Source organism: Lipomyces tetrasporus (genome assembly GCF_029532465.1).
Source record: "Lipomyces tetrasporus strain NRRL Y-64009 chromosome Unknown POJ06scaffold_11, whole genome shotgun sequence".
NCBI lineage: Eukaryota > Fungi > Ascomycota > Lipomycetes > Lipomycetales > Lipomycetaceae > Lipomyces > Lipomyces tetrasporus.
This window is the reverse complement of record NW_026611606.1, coordinates 248,496-270,821: the sequence shown is the minus strand read 5'-3', so window position 1 is coordinate 270,821 and position 22,326 is coordinate 248,496. Positions and strand designations below refer to the sequence as shown.

The window sequence follows — 22,326 nt, the reverse complement described above, 5'->3', positions numbered from 1 at the left end:
GGCGGTTGATATATGCGTCCTATTGGACAAGAATTTGCTGCCAGATTGTGACAATAGGAACGCCGCAACCTAACATATCGAGAAAAATTTTAGACGTGACTCACTCACTCAGTCAACCACTGATTTACCCTAACCCGAAGCAAGATATAAGCCTTACTTGTTCAAAGCGATTTCAAATCTTACAAATTTACCGCGGTGTCATGTATTACAACCGTTGGATCTTATGGACAGAGATGGCGGTAAAGTGTTATCAACTAGTTTTAACATGTTAAGAACGCAATATGCACGATTGTGGACAAAGATTGGGATTGCGGGTTCAGAAACTGGCGACAGCCAAGCAATATATTAATCCCACAAAGCAATCTGAGCCACCACGAGGTTGCGGCCACCTCATGTAGATTGTCTATCACAACTCAGTATGGATCAAGCATAGAGCAGACCCTACTCCTTGTGAACAAAGAAGACCTAACGATTTCCGGCCTCGTAGTAATCATCCCACACGAGAGCGTCCGTGGAAACCCTAGTCTGAGCCAGAACGCAATATGGCTATGACATGCGGTCTAATGGCAACATGATAATGATCAAATAAACAATTTAAATTATAGTCTCCATGCACTACAATCAATCCGCAAATGCAGAATAAACCTGAACGCCAAAGTATCTAGACCAAGAAGTAATAATATCAGACATGCCATCAGCGTCTGCAAACATCTCACGAACGCATCCCATCTTTCTCCAGTGCTCTCTTCTCCCGGAGCTGAGAAAGAATAGAGCTGGAGCCAATTCCAGCCCTCGAAGGCGATGCAGAAGATTGACTTGCAGGACGAACACTCCCCACCCGAGAAGTGCTAGACCCAGATGTGAGCCGCGAACCAAGTCTCGACGATGTAGGATATCGGGGGCTCGGTAAAGGCTGTCTACCAGCTGTTCCAAATCTTCCCGTCCACGTAGGAGTGCCGACGTCCGCCGTACGTGTAACACGCCGGGATTCGCGTATTGCCCTGGCAGCATCGGACGCAATCCGTGAAGCCTCGCGCTCCACTAACAGGGCATCTGGTCGCGATGAATTCATGATTTCATCGTGTTCCAAAGCACTATGTACTCCGGACCTGGCGAATAAGCTTTCCATAATACCATCTTCTCCATTTTCGTCGTCATCGTTATCAGCAATTGATTCTTCGTCCGCCTCACGTACTCCATGACTGTATTCAAGGATTAGGGACTTCCAACAATAACATCAACAGTTCGGACTCACTATGCTTCCATTCCAGCAACCCCGGTCAGACTTCCCACCATTTCCGCTTCCTTTCCCTTCTTCCGCTTCGTTGAAGATGCGGACGTCGAACTAATCTGAACTTCTGCACCGGAAAACAACGTCCCCGTCTCTGTACCAGCCGCATCAGAATCCCCTAACGTGAACAGATCATGTAAGTCATTTGTCTTAAAAAATCGCCGCTGCTTTGGATCTTTCAGGATTTTATTAGTCAAAAACTGCTTGAATATCTGTCGATGATATATCTTCTCCTCTATTGTTCCAGACGTCATCAGCCGGTAAATTGCTACCTCCTTCTGCTGTCCTAGTCGCCACGCTCGTTCACGAGCTTGTACATCTGTCGACGGATTCTAACGGAGATCCGTTAGCATATCTCTCAAACTAGACGATGGTTCTTACCCAGTCGGGATCAAATATGATTACACGGTCAGCACCAATAAGATTCACTCCGAGACCACCGACTCGCGTGGTTAGCAGAAAGATATCAATTTCATTATTACTGTTGAATTCATCAACAAGCTCTTGACGAAGCCCAATTGGCGTCGACCCATCCATACGAAGGTATCTCACGTTATCCAGCGATCGCACAAATGTTTGAAGAATATCCAACATCTGTCGAGTCTGACAGAATAGCAGACAACGATGTTTCTGTTTCTTCCATAGCATAACAAGTGACTTGACAACCTGCATCTTGCCTGATTTAGTAGGAGACCCATATTTATAACCAGCTTTCTTCACTAAAATTTCGCGGGAAACCAAGTCAGGGTGATTGCATATCTTTCGAAGAATATCGACCCCAAACAGTACCTGTCGTTTTCCAGCCATGATACTCTGCATATCACCAGACTTCAGAAAGTCAACATAGGCGTCACGCTGCGGTTTGGTGAGCTTGCAAAATAATACTTGCTCAGTCTTCTTAGGCAGGTCTGCGGCGACATCGACCTTCATACGTCTCAGCAGATATGGGCTAATCAAATCTCGGAGAACACAGGCACACTTATATGCAGTCTGGACTTGAACGTTTGTAGCATTTGCGTATCCACCGATATTAATGGGAACCGCAAACTGTTGCTGAAAGACAGGAAGCGTCTAGCGGTATTAGCATCTGTCCTGTTCAAGCGATAGCTTCGCATACCCCTAATCTGCCGGGGCAGACGAAATCAAATAAGCTCCACAGCTCTTTTAGATTATTCTGCAACGGCGTGCCCGACAAAATAATGCGATGAGGCGTCTTAAAAAGGTCAGTCTTGTCCCCAAAATCAATACACTGGTGTATGTTACCTTCACCTGTTTGCATGTCAAAGAGATATCTGAGTCGGGGTTTCTAATCTTATGTCCTTCATCAAGCACACAGTAGCCCCAGTGTTTGGGCAATATTGCATCTCTATATATTTGCATGCCGACGTACGTTGTGATTAAGACGTGTCCTGCCACGATGCGAATTAGAGTACTTCTCCCCCATTGTCCAGCATAATAGCGAAGTATACCTTTAGCAACAATCTTATCGACTAGTGCCTTCGCAAACCTACCCGATTTGGAATCGATTCGCTTGCCGTATTTTTTGTTCATCGCACGGTCTAATTCATCGGCATCCTCTGTCTCCCGTAGCATTCCGCTACCGCTAGAGTGAAGAATGACTGTACGCAAGGGTGGCCACCAACGGTGAAACTCTTTGACCCATTGTTTCATTACGGTAGCTGGACAAACGACAAGTACTGGCTTGTCCAGCTTACAACTGTAGTGCAAGCCGGCAATAAACGAAATGATCTGAATAGTTTTGCCCAATCCCTGTTGGTGCATTAGAGTCCAACGTTCAATACACTTTCATAATTAAGCAGACTAACCATCTCGTCACCGATAATTCCACCGGTGCGCTGAGAATATAATTCCCATAACCACTGAACTCCTGTGTTTTGATAATCGAATAGACTGGGGTGTATGTCACCGGGAAGACGATACCCACCGTCAAACACCAAATCACGAGTCTTCGGATGATGTCTGAGCCATTCCTCCGTGTCAGAGTCTGCTTCCTTCTCATTGTATTCAGCCTTTATCTGGCGTGTGCGTCTTCGGTATGCTTGTCGCTTGTCGACCCATCGCCTTAAGCGCTCCTTATAGAACTTCTCGTCGCCGTCATCTAGATCTGGAAGTTCATCCTTTGCGATCTTAGATATCTTCGATTTAGTTGTCCTGGCAATTGAGTAGTCGTAGTCATCGTCATCCATTTCTACAGGAAAATCGACTTCGTCGTCCGCCAGGTCTTCCGAATTATCAGACTCATTGGGAGTAAAGTCCAAGTCTGATCCCTCGGTCGCCGAAAATTCACCATCTGAGCTGACATGCCTTCTCTTGCGTTGTCCTCTTCGGACCCTACTGATAGCATGCCACTTGTTTCGAGATTGCGCCGCGACACGTTTGATTAATGCCTCCTCGTCATTAGTTCCCTCTACAATTGTATCGCCGTCTTCGTCGGAAATCTCAAGCTCCAGACCTGGTAATCGCAGCTTCTGATGTGACTTATTGCCAGCATCTGTGCGAGCTGCCACTTGTGTCGTAGTTGCGACATCTTCACGGCCAGCCTGGCGCTCGAGTCCAAACATATTCGAAAATGGGGTGATCTTTCCGGTTCGAATAAGAAATTCGCGCTCTGATTCATTGGGTAGCCTATGGGAGCTATCTATAATTCCATTCATCGCCTGGCCTGTTCGTTCACGTTCCGCCATGCGTTCACGGATATCCACGATATCTTGTTCTATTGGTGCTAGTTCAACGGTTCGCTAGTCGAAGTTAGGAGTCAGGTATTCATGTACTTTAATATTCCCTTCGACTTACAATGCGTTCAATTTCGTCTATGATATTTGCTCTACCACTGATAGTACAATTGCTGTCAGACAATCGCTCCTCAAGCCGTGCTATTTTGTCCGTGAATTTACTAGACGCATCAGTTATTAAATCGCGTCGAAATCACGCATTGTCCACGCATACGCCTTTTGAGCTAGAGACTTGTCCAGCCGGCGTTGATCAAGCTCCGATTCGCGTTGGTTGATAGCCCGATCCGCCTGTACTCTGATCGTAAGACTATACTCCTCTTCGTAGATATAGGGTGGCACATTTCAATTACCACGAAGAGCTGAGGAGCGACTCACCTGTGCAGCGACATTTCGCTCTAAATCGTCTTGCTCCATTGTGGTAACCCCCAGGCTATCCAAAGTCTCAAAATTATTGACATCTGCCGAACTTGGAGATCTGGTGGCATTCGACGATCCATCCGGCGTCTCGTCCGGGGTGTCTTGCGCTTCGCTGATCATGTCATTTGCGTCCTTGACTGCTGCGGAACCTCCAGATGCTACCAAGTCCGTTGGCACGGAGTTACTATCGCTAGACATATGCTCTGCTATGTCAAGACCCGGTGAGCTACGACGACTTGCTCGGCTGAGATTCGCAGGATACCTTTGCGAATGGCGTCGGTGCGCCACGGAGCGAAACTTAAGGGTGTAACCAAACTTAAAAGGGCATCAACGACACAGCCTCGTCATCTAAGATTGAAGTAACCAGTAGGATGAAGTTCAGATATATTTCCAACGCCCATGCAGAATGCTATCATACACCGCTTTGAACGATTTTACACCATATTTTGATTGGTATAACTCACATTATGCGCGCATCTGCCGGACGACGATTACCGTGGGAACTGGACGGTGCTAAAAGTTCTACGCCAACTGCCACGACCAAACGGGGATCCCGAAGACAAAAGACTGCTGCAGACCTGACACCGGCCAGTAAGAAGAAAAGGCAGAGGAAAGCAAACTCTAGTGGCGATGAATTTCAGGAGCAGGAACTGGATCGATATATATCAGCAAGCACACGACCGGGCTCTGCCGGCATCAGCAATGTAGAGAACGCCAACGGTGACAGTGATGTTGACGACAGTGTAATGGAGGAATCCTTGGATGAGAAGGAGGAAAAGTTAGACAATTGCAGAGTTCATTGGATGGACATGGAACCGGGAGATGAAATGTACAGGATGGTAGAAGATGAGTTTTTCGATGTTGCCAGAGAATACGCTGCCTCGCTGCACGCAGCCGAGTTAGCGGAGCTAAGGTCGCAAGCTGCTCACCCAACTTCGTCTCAACAGTTTTACGATTCCTCTCTCAGCTCCACCTCGAAGTCTACACTTCTGGTTCCTAGTGACTTCGGAGCAGATAAGAACTCAAAGCTGGCAGTTCTCATGACGAGCCCTATCAAGCGAGCTGCTGACTTAGATGCCCATTTGAAGTCACCGACTACCATCCGTCGCAGGCCTGCTGTTTCCCAGTGGAATCCTACGTCGGACGTGAAGAAGGAACGAGACACGGAAGAGAAAGGTGACATTATTGACCAGCTTCTACGCGAATCATCGATGCTACCTGCAGATCGAAAGAGGAATCCCGTGCTGCTATCTAAGAGTAGCGGTCGTCGGCGGTCGTCATCCGCGGATGAAGAGGTCGTCACGATGAAATCCAGCGGACTTAACAGACACCAAATCGAGGAGGACTCCTCCAGGATACTTCCTGAGACAGCGAAGTCGAAATTGGAACAAGAATCAACTGTCTCTGATGGGAGTGAAAGCATTACGATGGTAAATACGTCCAAGGAGCACTCACGGAAGGATAGAACCCCTAAGGGAGTTAGTTTGAAGGAACGAGTGGCGCTTAGAAGAGCAAACATGCTTAAGGGCATCAACGAAGAGCCGGACTTTATGACGGAGTTTTTACAATCAGATATGCTTTATTCTGACGGCTCGCAACCAATTTTGGTGCGGCGGAAAGCGAGCAGAACAAAGACGTAACATAAACTGTTGACAGTTAAGCCCGCTTAGTAATCGAGCTGTCTAGGAGGCAATGGGAGGGTACACTTTCTGACGTGAGTACATGTGTTAGACACACATTCAATGCCGACAATGGGTAACATCGTGCATAGGCAACCAAGTACGTGCCAGCTGCGAGCATGGAGCTTTCTACTGAAGATGGGGGATTGTTGTCAGCCCTCCCCGCGAGCGATATTGGCTATGATTTTCCGTTAATAATCTACCATATGAAAGCTTTTGTCAATGACGTCCGGCTTTGTCCAGGTATGAGTCGGCAAGCGATTGGACGCCAGCGAGTATGGATCGCACCAACCACTCCGCGCAACTTCGTATTTTTTAGTACTGGTAAGTCAAGTGATTGATGGATGACACAGTTCTCAATGGAATTTACCTGAAAGATAGAACCCTGAGCGACTTCGTTGGTAGTTGCCAGCTGGTCCGCCAATTGCCGCGTAAGGGTTAGGGTGTTCTGACCTGCGGCCGTTCATTTTTTCGTTCGGTTCGGGTATCAGCGGTAATGCTCGGAGTCCAATCAGCTCGTATGCAAATGCAGCTTCACAGTCCACACCAGCCGAGCACCCTTAGTCTGACTACATATATGAGTCTCCCTGCAATGCTACTAGAGGCCGCAGTTTAATTGATGTTTTTGCATTTGCATTTCGAAAAATGGCCGTAAACCTGGTTAGTACAGACTCTCAGCAATTCTCTGTCTGCGAATCTCTATCATCCAATGAAAAAAGTCGGTACTCCTCAGAGGACGGTGAGAAACGAGATGCTGGTTCATACGTGTCGTCCGTCAGCACACTTGATCAAGAAGCTGGGGTGCCTGCTGCTGCAGGTGGCAGATCTTCTGAGATATTAACTATACCGGATGGTGGCTTAGAAGCGTGGATGACCGTTCTGGGAGCATTTTTCGGATTGTTTGGCGCTTTCGGATGGATAAATGCCATGGGAGTTTTTCAAAAATACTATGAGACACATCAGCTTTCAACGCTGTCGGATTCCACTATATCTTGGATCTCGTCTTTACAGATATTCTTTCTATTATTCTCAGGACTGGTATGTTAAGCTTAACAGTCATAGTGTCACCCTGTTACTAACAGAAATATCAGTTTATTGGCCATTTGTTTGACTGCTTTGGTCCTCGATATCTGATACTTTTTGGAACATTTTTGCAAGTCTTCGGCATCATGATGACCTCGATTAGCCAGACCTACTTTCAAATACTTTTGTAAGTTTGTTTTATATTACGATCATTTCATACTTTCTAAGCTCACTACTAATAAGACCTACAGTTGTCAGGCCGTTGTTTCACCGATTGGATCCGCGTTCACCTTTCACGCGTGCATTTCGTCTGCGGCAACCTGGTTTAATCGTAAAAGAGCCATGGTGCTAGGTATCGTGATTAGCGGCTCCAGTGTTGGAGGGCTAGTGTTTCCTATTGTCATTCGACACTTCTCCAATCATACCACCTATGGCTGGACAATGCGCTATTGTGGTTTCATCATTCTCTCTCTTCTTCTTATTGCGAACGTGACGGTGAAGTCTATGAACAAGCCTAGCGGATGGACACCGCTGAATTGGTCGACGTTTTGCAAAACGTTCATGGACTTCAACTTCATTATTCTGACCGCTGGATCTTTTGTTATATTCTTGGCTCTCTTTTCGCCATTCACATACGTAGTATCCGACGCAACTTTTCATGGCGTTGATGCTATAATGGCGAACTATCTTGTGTCCATACTTAATGGCTCCAGTATACTTGGACGTATTATTCCGGGTGTTCTCGCAGACAAATTTGGTCGATACAATATGTATCTCATTGGCATTTTCTTGTCCGGAATATTGACCATGGCATTATGGATTCCTGCACAATCTTTGATACCGCTAGCGGTATATGTCGCGCTGTACGGTTTTTCCTCTGGGACTGTTGTGACACTGCTGCCTTCTTGCTGCGGCCAGATCAGCGAAGTCAGTCAGATTGGAACGCGTGTGGGAACGATATTTGGAGTCATTGGCTTCGCTTGCCTCTCTGGAATTCCAATTAGCGGCACGATCATCCAGGACGGGAGTCGGCAAATGCAGTGGACAAGCATGAAGCTTTTCTGCGGAATAATGATGCTGTGCGGAGGCTTAATTGTTGTATTTGCACGCCTGAAGTTGGCACAGATGAGAGTATTTGTGAAGTTATAGTGTGACGTGGACAACTGGGCCCACAGCATGGCTGATAGAGTAGCATAAGCGGCGTAATACTGGTTGTACAATTGCATGCTTTGAATTTTTCGTCGTATATGACTGGCTTAGATTTAGTGCTCACAAGGTGTATGAAGTAGTAGCAAATGTGATGTGCTTAAACATATACGCAGCCGCGGTAAGGAATGAATTGATCAGCAGTGCGGTTTAGGGTTGTTTGGAAATTAGCCCTCGCGAACTCGACAAGCAACTTAAAATTTTGGTAACAATTCAGCTCCCGATACCACACAATTCGAGGTAGAGTTCCGTACCTCCTCGACGTACTTTGTTTTAACTGCAACATAATATACTTCCAGCCACTTTGCTGTTGCGAAATTACAAGGTATACTCGGCCGCCGTACGCCGACCTGAGCGACCGATGGCGACTTTGGCTTCAATTGCGGAGTTGACCACAGAGCAGGATCTCGACACTACTTCAACACCTGCCACGACTGTCCGTGTTAAGAGGAATACACGAAAGCGCGAAGCCAATGGAAGTCCAACTATGGACGATACGCGGCAACAGGCTCTAACGCCCCTTCCATTCTTTGCCAGCCATGTTCGGCAGTACGACAATGGCGGATTTCGCGTTCGAAGGCAGGTTCTTGATGCCCGACAATCGACTTTAGCGGACGTACTAGGAGAAACCAGCGGAGCAGCTGAGGACGAATCATTCAATGTTGTCACGATTCACGACGAAGTTGCGCAAGGTGCAAAGTACGTGGTGGCAGATGGGCTGAGAAAAGTGCCACCTTACTACTTCACCTACTTAACATATTGCAAGGAGCGGTGGAGGGATCGCAATATTTTGGACATATTTGTGACAGAGTTCCGGGATAGGGATGAGGAATACTACGTAAGTGTCGAGTGGGCCTCGTTCATAAAAGAAACTTGGTGCTGATATAGGCCAGAAACTTGCCCTAGCGTCAGGTTTGGTCACAATCAACAGTAAATTGGCCGGTCTTGAGACCATAGTCCGGAACGGTGATCGAATCAGTCATCGAATTCATAGACATGAGCCCCCAGTGCCTGCGAAGTCCATTGAAATTGTGTTTCAGGATGAGGATATTATTGCTATTGACAAACCTTCTGGAATTCCTGTACATCCGACAGGCAGATATCGATTTAACACTATCACCGAGATCATGAAGCATGAGATGGGACTGATTGTTCATCGTATGTGAAGTCTGCGCCACAAGAAGTATCTGGAGAGCTAATGTATTGCGCAGCTTGCCACCGGTTAGATCGTTTGACATCTGGAATTATGTTCTTGGCTCGGACGGCCAAGGCTGCTCAACTTATGGGTGGGCGGCTTCGAGAGAGAACAGTCTTTAAAGAGTACGTGGCTCGTGTTGTGGGGGAGTTTCCAGAAGAGGAAGTCACATGTGACATGCCGGTCATTACTGTCCATCCCAAACTTGGATTGAATAGAGTGAAAATGGACGGTAAGCCGGCTACTACTATATTTAACCGACTATCTTATAACGGGAAGACCAGCGTTGTTCGTTGTATGTATCGTGTAATACCTAGTGCATGCAGAAGTCCGACTAACGGGACTCGCAGGTCGCCCTCTTACTGGACGCACTCACCAGATTCGTGTGCATCTCCAATATCTCGGTCATCCAATTGCTAATGACCCCATATACGCCAACCGTCGAGTCTTTGGTCCAGACCTGGGCAAAGGTGGATCAGGGGATGACGACGACATTGTGGTAAAACTGGCACGCATGGGCAAGTACGAAGAAGCACAGAGCGTTGCGTACGAAGAGATCATACAAAGTAGTAAGAAGGCCCAAGGTGAAAAACTTTCTGGCCAGGAGTGTGACGTTTGTGGCACCGAGTTATACTCTGATCCTGGGCTGAATGATTTGGAGTTATGGTTACATGCACAGACGTAAGTATTTTGCAACTTGTGTATGCAATTTGTTTCTAATAGAAGTCTATTTAGGTATGGATCCAGAGTTGAGGGATGGGAGTATGAGACGAATTTGCCTGGATGGGCCCGAGAAGACTTCGGCACGTAGAGGAGCCCAATGTCTGCGTACTATAGTTTTCGCATTGTAGCATATAACAATTTTGTATTATACACAATGATAATGGTGCATATCAATATAAATGCCGTAAGGTAACCAAAAGATTTATATGCGTTGACAACATAGCCCTTATTGCTTCGCCTTTTTGCTACCCCTTGCAGCAGTTGTCTTACCCTTTGTCGGCTTAGTAGCCGCCTTGGCAGGCTTCTTGATGTATTTATCCTTGCCCAGATCCATTGACTCTTCCTCATCATCCTTACCGTTCTCAGGCTCGTCCTCCGCGTCATCACCAATAACGTCATCCAATGCCTCCTCAAGGTCTGGCACTTCCTTCTTCGCTTTCTCCTTCCTAGGATCTCCAATGGCACTGGCTCTAATGAACGGAACCGGGTGGTCCGCGGTATTATACTTTTTTGTAAACGCTGTCTTAGTTGCCGTCGGAATTTTCTTCCACAACTCTTCGCCATTCTGTGGACCAACACCCAATTCCAATATGGCATCAAAATCTTCTTTGGTCATATAATAGCTGTCCATAAAGTCGATGGCCCCAGAGATACCTTCAACTCCGTCGTTCGCGATAGGAGTGTAAAGATGATCGAAGAACGCGCTCATGTACTGTAGCCGGACTTCAAAACGATCGCCAGATATCCGCAGACGAGCATGAGATTGAATTTCCTGAAGAAAGCGCATAAGCTTGTTACCCTTAGAAAATTGGCCCAGCCAACCGGTGAACTGATAGCGTTCGCCGCCAGCTCCCGCGCCGCACGCGTATGCCGCCGGCCGAACTGTCGAAAGAATTCCATGTAGAGGCATCAAACCCCATTGCTGCTGAGATCCGTGAATCATTCTGTCGCAAAGGTCACCATCTGAAATCGACGACGACGCCTTATCAAGCAGCTCGAGAGATTTCAAATTGTATTCCCCACCTGGAGCATAATTCCGAGCAAGCTGTGGTCTGGTGCGGAGGTAATTCTCTTGTATCATCAGAGGCGTGAAGTCATGATCGTTAAAGTACAATTCAAGCTTGTCATTCAATGTACTCCTGCTATTGGCCGAGAATAATGATCCACCAAGGAGTTGGGCAGCGATGTCAAATGGCTTCATAACAATATGCTTTTCCCAAGCCTTTGACATTGCCTTCCCCTGATCGAAGTCCATCTGTGTCCCAGATACTCGGAACGTTGACAAGAGATTGATAATTTGCCGAATATCAGAGTGAGATCCTTGCACAAGCTGATCTATTACCTGTGTTGGGACTTTCATGCCTTCTCTATAAGCAATAGATAAAATACGAGATCGAATCGCCGCAGCATCTGGTCGCCTGAATGCTAACGTAAATGTGACTTTATCAAATGGTCTCATCTTGGGCAAACTGTAATCGTTACAAATCAATATCACAGGTACCTATCTAATCGTTAGCGACTCTTCGGGCACTTTCTGTAAGCTTTTAAACGTACATGTGTCGTCTTGCAGACCATCACCATCTGGCCGACGCCGCCTCTATCGCCCGCCGACATACCATCAACTTCATCCATAATAAGCACAATTTTTTTCTTCGAAGCGTCCACATCTTTGTTCTTGATGCCAAAGTAACCCCTCAGCGATGTATTGTCTAAGACGCCAGCCAATTTTTCCTAAACAATAAGATCAGTTCACTAAGCAATAGCAAGAGAAACGTAGACGAGCATACCGCGACGATATTCTTACTTCTGGCGTCACTGGCATTGGTTTCAATGACATCATATCCTGCTAATTTTGCGACGAGATGAGCAGCTGTCGTCTTGCCGATACCAGGGGGCCCCGTTATCATCACAGCTCTATATAGACCACTACCATCCGGCCCCGGTTTCTTGAAACTAGCCTTCAGATTACTGTCCCATTTTGAAAGCCACTCCTGTAGTTTAGTAACCAGACCCTTATTTCCGCAAATATCTTTCAAACTGGTAGGTGCATATTTATCAGTCCATAGCAATGTTCGTGCTGACGCCCCATTCGCTCCAAGAGGTTTCGATATTGGTTCAGCACCCATCGACTTAGCCATTTCTTTAATTTTCTTTTCTTCTGCAGCTGCCTTTACAGCCGCCGCTTTACCGGCTGCAGTTGACCCGCCATTCGCTGGCAGCTCGCGTATCATTTTGAACAGTCCCTCCTCATCTATTGTAGGAATCTTAAGCTTCTCGATGGTTTCCAACTTCTTGGCACCTGCTTCCTGGCCCAGGACTATGTACGACGTATTTCTAGAAGGTGCGGTTGTTACCCGACTAATAGCTGCGTTAAACGTGAACATGTACGGATGCTTACATTACATACCCTCCATATCTCTTGACCAAATCAACACCTTCATCCCTGGGCAACGTGTTTAATATTCCGGTAAATACGAAAGTCAACCCAGCAAGACAGTTCTCCTCTCCTACCGGTAACTCAACTTGGCCACCGGTGGGCTGATTGACTGCTTCTTGACGTGCTTTATATTCCTGGTAGTTGAATCTGTGTCGTGTTGTGTATTAGTACAGCAACTAGCGAAATATAACACCGATCATACTTCTTTTTGTCTCCTGATGTAGCTGGAAGGGCAACCTGTGGAATATTGTCCAGTACGCGTCGCGTCTCTATCTCGTCATTACCTGTGGAGTCTGTTGCTGTTGACGCAGCAGACTTTGCCTTCTTCGGAGATGGTTTCGCTGCATACTTCGGGATGTCCTCCTGCTTTGCAATCGCTCCTCGCTTTAAGCCCACTGACTGGGGCTTTGCAGGACTAGTTGTGGATTTGCGTCGAGATTGATGTTCACTTTGTGATTGGCTCATGACAACGTCAATTTCATCTTCATCAACACTGAGAGACCCATATTCCGAGTCTTCATCGCCTTTCTTTTTCATCTTCGACGAGGCAGCCACCTTGCGTGGAAGTGATCTACTTGAGCGAGAGGATGTAGTCGGTGTGACCGATCGCTTAATTTCGTTTGTTTGTGACGAGCCAAAGTATGACGACACATCTATTTCTTCGTCGTCGTTCCGTGTGGATGGCTTTGAGCGCTTTGAGGTCGATGCACTATCGTCCATCAGCTTCTGATTAGATTGCGCATAGACTAAGAATACCTAGGTTCCTTCGAGGTTCGCTTCCGCGGCCTATACCACAATTAATGATCAAGAATCAAAATAATTTATGATAGGCGTAATGTCAAAATGACATACTTTCTGGACACAACTTCATCGCTACTATCCGCTAGAAAGTCATCGTCGGACTCTGACGAGATTGGATCAGTATTATTTCCGCAGTCGTAAATAACTGCTTAACATACTGGTTGACTTCTTCTGAGTAGACGTCGAATGAGTCGCTTCCTTGGTGGAAGTCTTCGAAAGAGAACTCTTCGAAGATTTCTATACATACAACAAATCAGCCAATGATTCCAATCTGAGACGGCGGATAATACCTGCGGCGAGCTACTAAGCGGTTGGCTACTACCACCAAAAAACTTGCGGATATCCATTGGTCTCCACGATAGCTTTCTCGTAATTCAAGGCCTCAATACTGATCTGCCAAGCTGGCCAGTCCCCAACCGTTATCGACCGATATACACCGCTATTGATAAGACTGCACAAAAGTCCTAAATAATTAAATAAGCACTAAATCTCCTTCCAATCGTTGATGAAATATCAATCCATCAACGGTCCAACGATTATCAAATGGGACAGGTGCCATGCCGACGCCTCTGAGCAGGACGGTGCATATAATTGCATCAGCAACGCGGCACCGACGCGTTCCTGGCGCGGAAGCCGGGTAACCTGAGGGTAAGGCGACGAAACTGACATGCAGCCATTTTGGAGTTTGAGGAGCATTCGCATTCCCTAAATTGCGTCAAATGCGTTGCGATGCATAATTACGCCGTAGAAAATAAACTCAGCTTTGGGAACAGCTTACGAAGGTCCGAAAATGAGATATAGAGGTTACGGCAGCTGTCTGCCAGCTTCTGCATTTTGACATGGACCCAGGTGAAATATCGACCCGTCGTTATTGTCGCTATGTATCTACATGCACCACCTTTCTATGTTCATGCAATTACATGACGATAATTCCCCACAAGCCAATTTCACATTCCAGTCTTGTCGATAAATCCCCAATCAAAAAATATTGCAATCCGTAATAAAATTCTATGGTGAAAGATCGCCGACGAAGTTGCCCGCGTCTAGTTGTAACAAAGCGTTAGCTGATAGACCTCTTAAGACAAAGAGTAAATGCTCGCCGCTCACCTCTCTGCTCATCCCACTTCTCAACCCAGCTCTGTGGGCATAAAAGGAGGTATCCTTTTCGGAACTGCTGGCACGGCTTGAAACCCTCGCCCTTGGCGTTGATGCACTTGAAGTAGTCAACATAGCTTTGCCTGCATATTATCAGATGAGCAACTTCTATCACACAGAATGCATGCAACTTACCAGCAGTGGGCTGTCTGGTTTTGGTTAGGAAATCTAAGATGTTGGTTAACAGCAGGACTTTTTGCCAACTGCGGGATTACAGTGTGTCATGTCGAACGCAAGGAACATACCGAGGGTCGTATCTGGTAGGAGAACCGGGGAAGGAGATTGCTGCAACCAATGAAGTTAGCAAGGTGGATCAATCTCGACTGTGATACGCAGGTCTCGGTCCGGTAATTAAATCACTCGATGCAATTTTGCTCAACAACTGGCAATTGCAACTTGAGACCTTTGCGAAACCAAAGCCTTATCCACCAATATACATACCACCTGTGGAGCTCTTCAAGGTGCCATCCTCATTCGCCTTCTTCCAACTCTCAAGCTGGGCCGTAACTTTGTCGTAGACCTCCTCATCCTCTACGAGGCCCTTGCTCTTCGCTTGTTCAAGACCCGCCTTCAAGGCATCGGCGGCAACCTTAGCATGATCGGACGCCATTGTTGTTCCGATAAAGAACTATGCTGATACAGAGAGTACGCTAATCAATGTGCGGGAGAAATAGCCCGTGTAACTCGTCTCCTGGGTGGTGTGGTGTGGTGTGCCTCGTGGCCTTGAATGGTAGATTTACAGCTATAAACGCACACGTTTAGCCACAGTTACGTAACTTTTAATTTTGCCGGGTAACCAGTAAGCGGCTGGGACAAAGGTGATTGGCTGGCTTGACTCCTCCACTCGGAAATGTAGTCGGAGGGTATGGTACTCCACCAAGCTGACTCCAATTATCTGTTAAGGATTCGATCTCATCAAAGCATCATTCTACAAGACTTGCATTTCTTGGGAAAGATAGACTGGTCATGGAACTCTTCCTTTCCTAATTGCGATTTATCTGTATTTGATATTTCGTGCCGATGCACGAGGCAGTTTGACCGACTCGCTTGCGCGATTAAGATAGACAATCCAAATTGATCCTCCACCTCCACACCTAGTGGCTCACGCGGAACTATAGAAGCAAAACGTCACTGGTCGTGCGCTCTCGGCTACGGTCTCAGCAAATCCTAGTACCGACGTCTCAGTAGTTGGAATCCACCGTTTCTTGAACCTCGGAGCATTATTTTGAGATCCTGTGATAGTCATGCCGACACCAATTATCGCACTCTCCATGGTCGCCCGGGAGGGCCGGGAAATGCAGAGTATGCTTCACGAAGTATTGAGCAATGAAGTTCCTGCACTCTGACATTGCTTTGATATTGCAGGATACGCACCATCAGGCGCCCGGTTAGTGGCTGGTGTAGTTGCACTAAGTTCTGACAAGACCAAAGTCCTACTAATTTCATCAACGGCACGGCAGGACAAATTTGTGCTTCCGAAAGGTGGATTCGAGACGGATGAGCCTACGCCTGAGGATGCGGCGATGAGAGAAGCCTGGGAGGAGGCAGGTATAACTGGGCGTATATCGAAACCTTTAGGAGTGATCGATGACCCAAGACCGCCGAAGATATTTGTGCCTGACGTCGCTGGCGGTGGGGTGGTTCCTCCCCGTGCCGAGTATTACTTTTTTGAAATGGAAATTGAGAAGGAATTGGATAAGTGGCCTGAGTGTGAAAGGAGAATAAGGAAGTGGACTACATATCAGGAGGCAATCAATGGACTCCTTAATCGGCCCGAACTGATTGAGGCACTGAATAGGTCTTCTATCATCAAACCTTAGTTTGCTGGATAAATTACGATGGGCATGGTTCAAACACGTCCTTGTATATAACTTCAGTGTTCAGTTTGGGATTGTCTATTCGTCACTGGCGTTCTGTACTATAGCCGGCAAAACGAAGGTTTGATCTGAATTGCATGGTATGCTTGAAACAGCCCAATATAGACGTTACTGTATCAGTCATTTTAGCTCTTACAAAAATTGTGGAAATTCAAACTCCCCTTGCCACCTACAATCCCGATGCCAACAAAAAGGATTAACCCAGCCGAAAACCACCAGACTATCCAGCGTTCCCGATAACCAAGCAAGCTATATGCAAATTTGCCAACTATCAATTGCTTCAAATGCAACATGTCATCAGAATCCTAAACTTTTACTGGAGGCCGCTCGGTCTTGACACCAGCGACACCCATTGTTCCCACGTTCGCCAAAGTATCGGTGCTGAAGTCACTAACAATAATGCCTGGCTTTCCATCAGAATCGTCAGGCGGCATTATTACAACGGACGGCGACCTCGGTGAAGATGCACCACTCGCGATGTCGCTACACAGTTCAAACTTTGCGCCGCACGCTCCTCGTAGTTCACTTGACATTATCCGAGGTAACGAGACTGGAGCTTGAAAGTCCTCCCTATCATATTTGGGCTCTCCCCTCATTAGCTTTGTCAAAGCATCGTTTAGTTCGTCAGCAGGAAGTCCAACATCAGTATTCGGAGGAGGCTCGACCTGAGATTCCCAGCCAACAGGAGGTGATGGAGGCGGGGATATCAGGAACAACCTGCCGGGATCAGGTAACTGAAGGTGTACCGTATCTCTCTGTCGCTCGATTTCACTCATTGGACCCTTACGATTCCTTAATAACAGCGGCTCAATTGGTGTATCTTCTCCAAAGTATATGTGAATTCGGGTCTTTCCGTTGTAGATAGTTCCATCAAGTTGCCGTCGAACCACCAGTGCGTCAGTTATAGTTTTGAATACCGCGAATATTCGTCCAAAGCTTGGGACAAGACCCCAATGAATGAGTGAACCACTCGATAGAGAATCGACCTGAACACGGAGTTTGAAGAGCCGTTGAGAATCAAAGTCGCCAGGGCCAACCAGGCCCGTAAAGACCAGAGTATTTGATGCAGGAATCGGCGGGTCTAATGAAGGGAGACGTGATAAATTCAGGCTCATATTTGAGCTCGATTCCCGTCTTTCTAGTAGTGGTGATGACGATGTCGATGGAGTTGAAGATGGAAACGACGGTAATGACGCGGAATTTTCTTCTCGGATGCGTGAAGTCATGATTCAAGTATACGATACTCCTTGAAGTATAGAATTCCAATAGAGAAACCAGTGGTCGTCTCTTCTCTATTTGTATCTCGCGGCTCTCCAGAGAGAGATTATGGCGGAGCACGCTCTTGCTAACGAACCCTCTCCAGACAAATCGAAAATTTTTCTCAATTGATCCTTGGCAATAGAGTGAACCTGAGCCTGTGGCTTGTTGGCACTCAATAAATTCTCTACTGTAACCGCCGCAAGTGGTCCTAGATATATTCTCATGCACGTTCTCTAATCGTCAGGATAGCTGGCACACAGCCACGCCCGTATGCGTTTGGATCTCTGGGGCTGTGTGCGATGGGCATTGCCACGCATCGAGTCACGTGCCCTTTGGTCCCGGTCGGAATGACGGACATATTATTGATCAATTGTTTTGTCACGAGTAGAACTATCCCTAACAGGGCTAATAATAGTGGTCTCTGTCGTTATGGTTGTTACTTTACGCAGTCAAAATCTTCAAGCCTTTCCGAGGTCCCATTTCCCGTGACCTGAACTGTGCCTCACGGCCAAGTCCGCCCAGAACTGAACCTGTTCATGATAGTAATTATTACAGAGTAGAGCTTATGTACAATTAACTGAACTGCCGAATACATGCCCAAATTCATGCACATTAAATGTTCTTGCGATTATATCGTGCAAAAGCCACTGCAATGAGTGCAGTAGACTCCGTACGCAGGAATCATTACATTCTAACTTACAGTAGACATCACAACTAGTTTATTCCTGCTTGACAACGCCAACCTTCGCCGCTCTCAAAACACGGTTATTCAAAGTGAATCCAGTTTGCTGAACGAAGAAAACTGTACCGGGCTCCTTGTCGAGCTGCGTCACTTCAAACGTGGCTTCGTGTCTATGCGGATCGAACCTTTCGCCTAGTGGATCAATCTTTTCTAATCCATGCTGCTTCAGAGTTTGCTCTAGAACCTGCTGTGTCATCCTGACACCGTCATACAGCGAAATCAATGCTTGATCTGTTTCATTTTCCTGCTCCTGTGTCCGCTGATCTTCTGGGACATTGGCAAGTGCCCTTTCGAGGTTGTCAACCGATTCCAATAGGTCCCGTGCAAACTTCTGAATCGCATAATCTTTCGAGTTCTGAATCTCGCGCTTTGTCGTCTCCTGCAAGTTTCTGAAATCGGCGACCTGTCGTAAGTATTTGTCTTTGAGGTCAGTGATGTCTCTATCCTTAGCAGCTAACGATGCCTCCAATTCTTGCACCTTCTTTTCGACTTCGGAAAGCTCTTCCCCTCCCTCTGCCTCTGCTGTTGGTCCGGATTCAGGTTTCGGTTCCCCGTTTGTGGCATAGAAACGGCGGGACGAGAAAATGTAGTTAGCAGTAGCAGGCGATGAAGTAAATTGAGAGGACAAGCGCATTATTGGAGTCGATGTAGCTCGGGGAGCAGAAGCAGCTATCCGTCTGCCAGTCTGACGCAAGGCGGTGGCTAACGGGCGTTGTAGCATGATGACCTATGATCTTCAGGATGCACATAAAGGTGAGCGAATATACTTCCTGGACAAGTAGGTAACCTCACCTGAGACGCAAACACAAGAGCAAGAATCTGGGAAATTGGAATGCTAATAATTTCTAAGCGTATGGTGGAGTAACTTCAGAAGTAGATATAACCCGTCGACGGCACACGACGGTATCCGTGTTCTCGAAATTTTTTTTTCCGAGATAATAATATCTGAGCTCGCTTGACGGTGATTCGCCTTTTCGCACGCTTCGGAACTGTTCAATGCCGGCAGGATCTACAGCCCTCTTTGTGTTTATACTCAGTCAAACGTATAAATTAATCAAATGCTTCTATTTTTTTTGTTCAATATTTTGGGCCATCTAGTTGCCACGAGGATTATGCGACTACCCACTACCCTAGCCTTACGAAACACGAGCCCCTTGAGAAGTTGTACGAACTGAGCCGCATGATAGCTTTCGCGTGACAGCAAGACGCGAAGTTGGCGCGGTCTGATCATCGTTTCGTAACCTCCGAACGTAACAATCCAGAGCGCCATCCACTGAACTAACTATTTAGAGCCCTGATTGCGTTATGGCTCTTTGGGTCGATAAGTATCGGCCAAAATCCTTGGAGTCTCTATCATACCACCAGGAGCTGTCCGATCGTCTATCGTCTCTGGTAAACACACCCAGCCTTCGACGTGAAATGCATCGTGCGTTTGCTAAATCCATCACAGGCACTAAGCGGCGACTTTCCACATCTCCTCGTCTATGGACCATCCGGTGCTGGAAAAAAGACGCGTATTATAGCGACCTTGAAAGAGTTATATGGCCCAGGAGTGAACAAAATTAAAATTGATTCACGTGTTTTTCAGACGTCCAGCAGTAGGAAATTGGAGTTCAATGTCGTGTCCAGCGTGTACCACATGGAAATCACGCCAAGGTAGATGAAATACTGTTGGTTTGTCAACTATGCGGCAGTGATTCTGACGCGTCTTTTTATAGTGATATGGGCAACAATGATCGATTGATTATCCAAGACTTGTTGAAGGAAGTCGCGCAGACACAACAGGTCGACTTATCCGCCAAGCAGCGATTCAAAGGTATTTCCTTGCTTTCTTATACGGAGAGTGTACGCACTAAGTGATTTTGTTAGTGGTCATCATCAATGAAGCTGATTCTCTCACTCGCGATGCGCAAGCCGCACTTCGACGCACAATGGAGAAATATTCACCCAATTTGCGTCTAATACTGTTAGCAAATTCAACATCAAATATTATCGCGCCTATTCGTTCCCGGACTTTGCTCGTGCGTGTCGCTGCACCATCCCATACAGATATTCAAGAGATATTGTCCCAGATTGCAAAAAAAGAAAAGTTTACGCTGCCACCCCGCGTGTCCGAGCGTATTGCGCGAGAAAGCGGTCGGAACTTGAGAAAGGCAATACTGACGCTCGAGGCACTTTATTCACAGAAGTAGGTCTTTGCTTTCGACCTCTGCGAGACTAGCTAATCATGGGTTAGTGACAAACTGTCGGACTCTACACCTATTCCTACACCTGACTGGGAGGTTGTAGTTAACAGCATCGTGGATATTGTCATTCAAGAGCGTAATGCTACTGGGTATGCGTTACTATTTGTTAAAATAGTGGAGATAGGGAATGGTTGCTGATTAGAGGCTAACACTTAATCAGGATACTAAAGGCCCGAACGAAGTTCTATGATCTATTGTCGCATTGTATTCCTGCAGGCATTATACTGAAGGTACTGAGTGGCGTGTTTCAGCTCCTTTACGGGTATATTACTCACAAATATATAGACTTTGTTATTCAAGCTGCTAGATCGTGTAGACGCAGGATTGAAACCTGAGGTCGTCTACTGGGCAGCATTCTATGTGCGCATCTTTTTGTTTATCTATATGTCAGAGATATTGACAAGCAATCACTAGGAGCATCGCCTTCATCAAGGCAGCAAAGTTATATTTCATTTGGAGGCCTTCGTAGCTAAGTTTATGCGAATTTTAGAACGGTATGTCAAGATCTGGTACCTCTTTCCTGTTCAACTCTAACTTAAAACAGTTATATGTCTGGTATGCTTGACGATGATATGGACATGTGACGGACCAGAAGTTGTATCAAAAGTCAATTCATCGAGTGTATGGTACATGTGAAGTTCTTTTAGTATATACATAGCTATCGTCTATATGTCGCAAAGTTTGGTGACTTGCCCAACTCCCGAATTCTATAGTCTTCCGTCGGGTTCTTTGCCAACTTCTCGATCGCATTCTCTTGCGGGCGAGCCTCAGCTTTGTCAAACCCAAGCACGGGGGCCTCGGATTTCTTCGACACGTATTCGTAAATTCCTACGAGACGTCAGAGTTATCCCGCAAAAGGTCCAGAACGGCCCTACAATAATAGAGTTAGCCATTTAGCATACCTGGCAATTTTGAAGCGGCTAGTCTGAGCGCTTCTCTGGCGACCTGCTCGTGTAATTCGCCGCCAATTTCTAGAAGAATGCGCCCGGTAGCGACTCGAACGGCCCAATAATCGAACGGACCTTTGCCTTTACCCATACGAGTCTATACATAAATAAGCAGCTACATCGCGATATGCTTCCACAATTCTTCGCACCTCGTTGCCTTTTGTGCACACAGCGATATTGGTCGACAATCTCGGATACAATTGAACGCCTGGTAGGGGACGAATGATTCTCATCATAACATTCTCAGCTTCTTTCATTTGCGATGCCGAAATTCGTACGCCATCGGATCGTAATCGAAGACCGTAATTGCCAAATTCAAGAGTTGTCCCCTTAATTGAACCGCCAGTTCTAATAGGCACCCGTCCTTTAAACTGTTTTCGCTGTAAAGCGTATCGTGGAGCTTTAAGATAATAATATTAGATTTGCTAATGCTAAAAAGGAATCATATACTAAACTAGTACCTACCATATTGATGTCCAAGTCGAATTTGTGTCCAGAAGGTGGAGACGGGCAACGGACCCGCAGCTATTGTTGGACTTAGATGGAACCACAACGCAGATAATTCTAAGAGTCA

The 22,326-nt window shown here is 46.6% G+C and overlaps 11 protein-coding genes across 11 annotated transcripts; 5 read left to right on the top strand and 6 right to left on the bottom strand.

Moving 5' to 3' along the window:
* Positions 1-530: 530 nt before the first annotated feature.
* Positions 531-4,739, bottom strand: POJ06DRAFT_29935 (SNF2 family N-terminal domain-containing protein). The gene is made up of 10 exons (XM_056190680.1): positions 4,420-4,739; positions 4,259-4,332; positions 4,106-4,205; positions 3,118-4,050; positions 2,761-3,061; positions 2,555-2,700; positions 2,409-2,504; positions 1,673-2,362; positions 1,256-1,623; positions 531-1,202 (listed from the first exon to the last, which is right to left on the bottom strand). The coding sequence occupies exons 1-10, from the start codon at positions 4,657-4,659 to the stop codon at positions 713-715; spliced, it is 3,438 nt and encodes a 1,145-aa protein (XP_056040800.1). The 5' UTR covers positions 4,660-4,739; the 3' UTR covers positions 531-712.
* Positions 4,740-4,820: 81 nt separating this feature from the next.
* Positions 4,821-6,472, top strand: POJ06DRAFT_29913 (uncharacterized protein). The gene is made up of 2 exons (XM_056190670.1): positions 4,821-6,175; positions 6,233-6,472. The coding sequence occupies exon 1, from the start codon at positions 4,929-4,931 to the stop codon at positions 6,099-6,101; it is 1,173 nt and encodes a 390-aa protein (XP_056040799.1). The 5' UTR covers positions 4,821-4,928; the 3' UTR covers positions 6,102-6,175; positions 6,233-6,472.
* On the top strand, positions 6,473-8,490 carry POJ06DRAFT_29914 (major facilitator superfamily domain-containing protein). The gene is made up of 3 exons (XM_056190671.1): positions 6,473-7,178; positions 7,232-7,350; positions 7,415-8,490. Exons 1-3 carry the CDS (start codon positions 6,786-6,788, stop codon positions 8,310-8,312), a joined length of 1,410 nt encoding a protein of 469 aa, XP_056040798.1. The 5' UTR covers positions 6,473-6,785; the 3' UTR covers positions 8,313-8,490.
* A 98-nt stretch (positions 8,491-8,588) lies between these two features.
* Positions 8,589-10,428, top strand: POJ06DRAFT_261133 (pseudouridine synthase). The gene is made up of 6 exons (XM_056188576.1): positions 8,589-8,694; positions 8,773-9,207; positions 9,263-9,527; positions 9,581-9,859; positions 9,915-10,245; positions 10,300-10,428. Exons 2-6 carry the CDS (start codon positions 8,857-8,859, stop codon positions 10,373-10,375), a joined length of 1,302 nt encoding a protein of 433 aa, XP_056040797.1. The 5' UTR covers positions 8,589-8,694; positions 8,773-8,856; the 3' UTR covers positions 10,376-10,428.
* An 85-nt stretch (positions 10,429-10,513) lies between these two features.
* POJ06DRAFT_202000 (replication factor RFC1 C terminal domain-containing protein) lies at positions 10,514-13,189 on the bottom strand (the record flags this gene model as incomplete). Its single annotated transcript, XM_056185261.1, has 5 exons — positions 10,514-11,788; positions 11,842-12,018; positions 12,075-12,645; positions 12,695-12,871; positions 12,927-13,189. The coding sequence occupies 5 exons, from the start codon at positions 13,187-13,189 to the stop codon at positions 10,514-10,516; spliced, it is 2,463 nt and encodes an 820-aa protein (XP_056040796.1).
* A 1,006-nt stretch (positions 13,190-14,195) lies between these two features.
* POJ06DRAFT_261125 (cytochrome c oxidase, subunit VIb) lies at positions 14,196-15,398 on the bottom strand. Its single transcript, XM_056188575.1, has 5 exons — positions 15,122-15,398; positions 14,926-14,965; positions 14,816-14,848; positions 14,633-14,763; positions 14,196-14,568 (listed from the first exon to the last, which is right to left on the bottom strand). Exons 1-5 carry the CDS (start codon positions 15,288-15,290, stop codon positions 14,534-14,536), a joined length of 408 nt encoding a protein of 135 aa, XP_056040795.1. The 5' UTR covers positions 15,291-15,398; the 3' UTR covers positions 14,196-14,533.
* A 79-nt stretch (positions 15,399-15,477) lies between these two features.
* POJ06DRAFT_261121 (NUDIX hydrolase domain-like protein) lies at positions 15,478-16,682 on the top strand. The gene is made up of 2 exons (XM_056188574.1): positions 15,478-15,982; positions 16,046-16,682. The coding sequence occupies exons 1-2, from the start codon at positions 15,925-15,927 to the stop codon at positions 16,498-16,500; spliced, it is 513 nt and encodes a 170-aa protein (XP_056040794.1). The 5' UTR covers positions 15,478-15,924; the 3' UTR covers positions 16,501-16,682.
* On the bottom strand, positions 16,683-18,223 carry POJ06DRAFT_261120 (Calcipressin-domain-containing protein). The gene has a single exon (XM_056188573.1). The coding sequence runs from the start codon at positions 17,781-17,783 to the stop codon at positions 16,863-16,865; it is 921 nt and encodes a 306-aa protein (XP_056040793.1). The 5' UTR covers positions 17,784-18,223; the 3' UTR covers positions 16,683-16,862.
* On the bottom strand, positions 18,224-19,654 carry POJ06DRAFT_261119 (GrpE-domain-containing protein). The gene is made up of 2 exons (XM_056188572.1): positions 19,352-19,654; positions 18,224-19,293 (listed from the first exon to the last, which is right to left on the bottom strand). The coding sequence occupies exon 2, from the start codon at positions 19,278-19,280 to the stop codon at positions 18,537-18,539; it is 744 nt and encodes a 247-aa protein (XP_056040792.1). The 5' UTR covers positions 19,281-19,293; positions 19,352-19,654; the 3' UTR covers positions 18,224-18,536.
* A 210-nt stretch (positions 19,655-19,864) lies between these two features.
* POJ06DRAFT_270986 (P-loop containing nucleoside triphosphate hydrolase protein) lies at positions 19,865-21,389 on the top strand (the record flags this gene model as incomplete). Its single annotated transcript, XM_056189479.1, has 9 exons — positions 19,865-19,951; positions 20,010-20,215; positions 20,278-20,375; positions 20,429-20,747; positions 20,796-20,894; positions 20,966-21,035; positions 21,091-21,165; positions 21,220-21,299; positions 21,350-21,389. 9 exons carry the CDS (start codon positions 19,865-19,867, stop codon positions 21,387-21,389), a joined length of 1,074 nt encoding a protein of 357 aa, XP_056040791.1.
* Positions 21,390-21,463: 74 nt separating this feature from the next.
* POJ06DRAFT_240667 (ribosomal protein L10e/L16) lies at positions 21,464-22,220 on the bottom strand (the record flags this gene model as incomplete). Its single annotated transcript, XM_056186102.1, has 4 exons — positions 21,464-21,633; positions 21,708-21,849; positions 21,902-22,132; positions 22,218-22,220. 4 exons carry the CDS (start codon positions 22,218-22,220, stop codon positions 21,464-21,466), a joined length of 546 nt encoding a protein of 181 aa, XP_056040790.1.
* Positions 22,221-22,326: the final 106 nt, after the last annotated feature.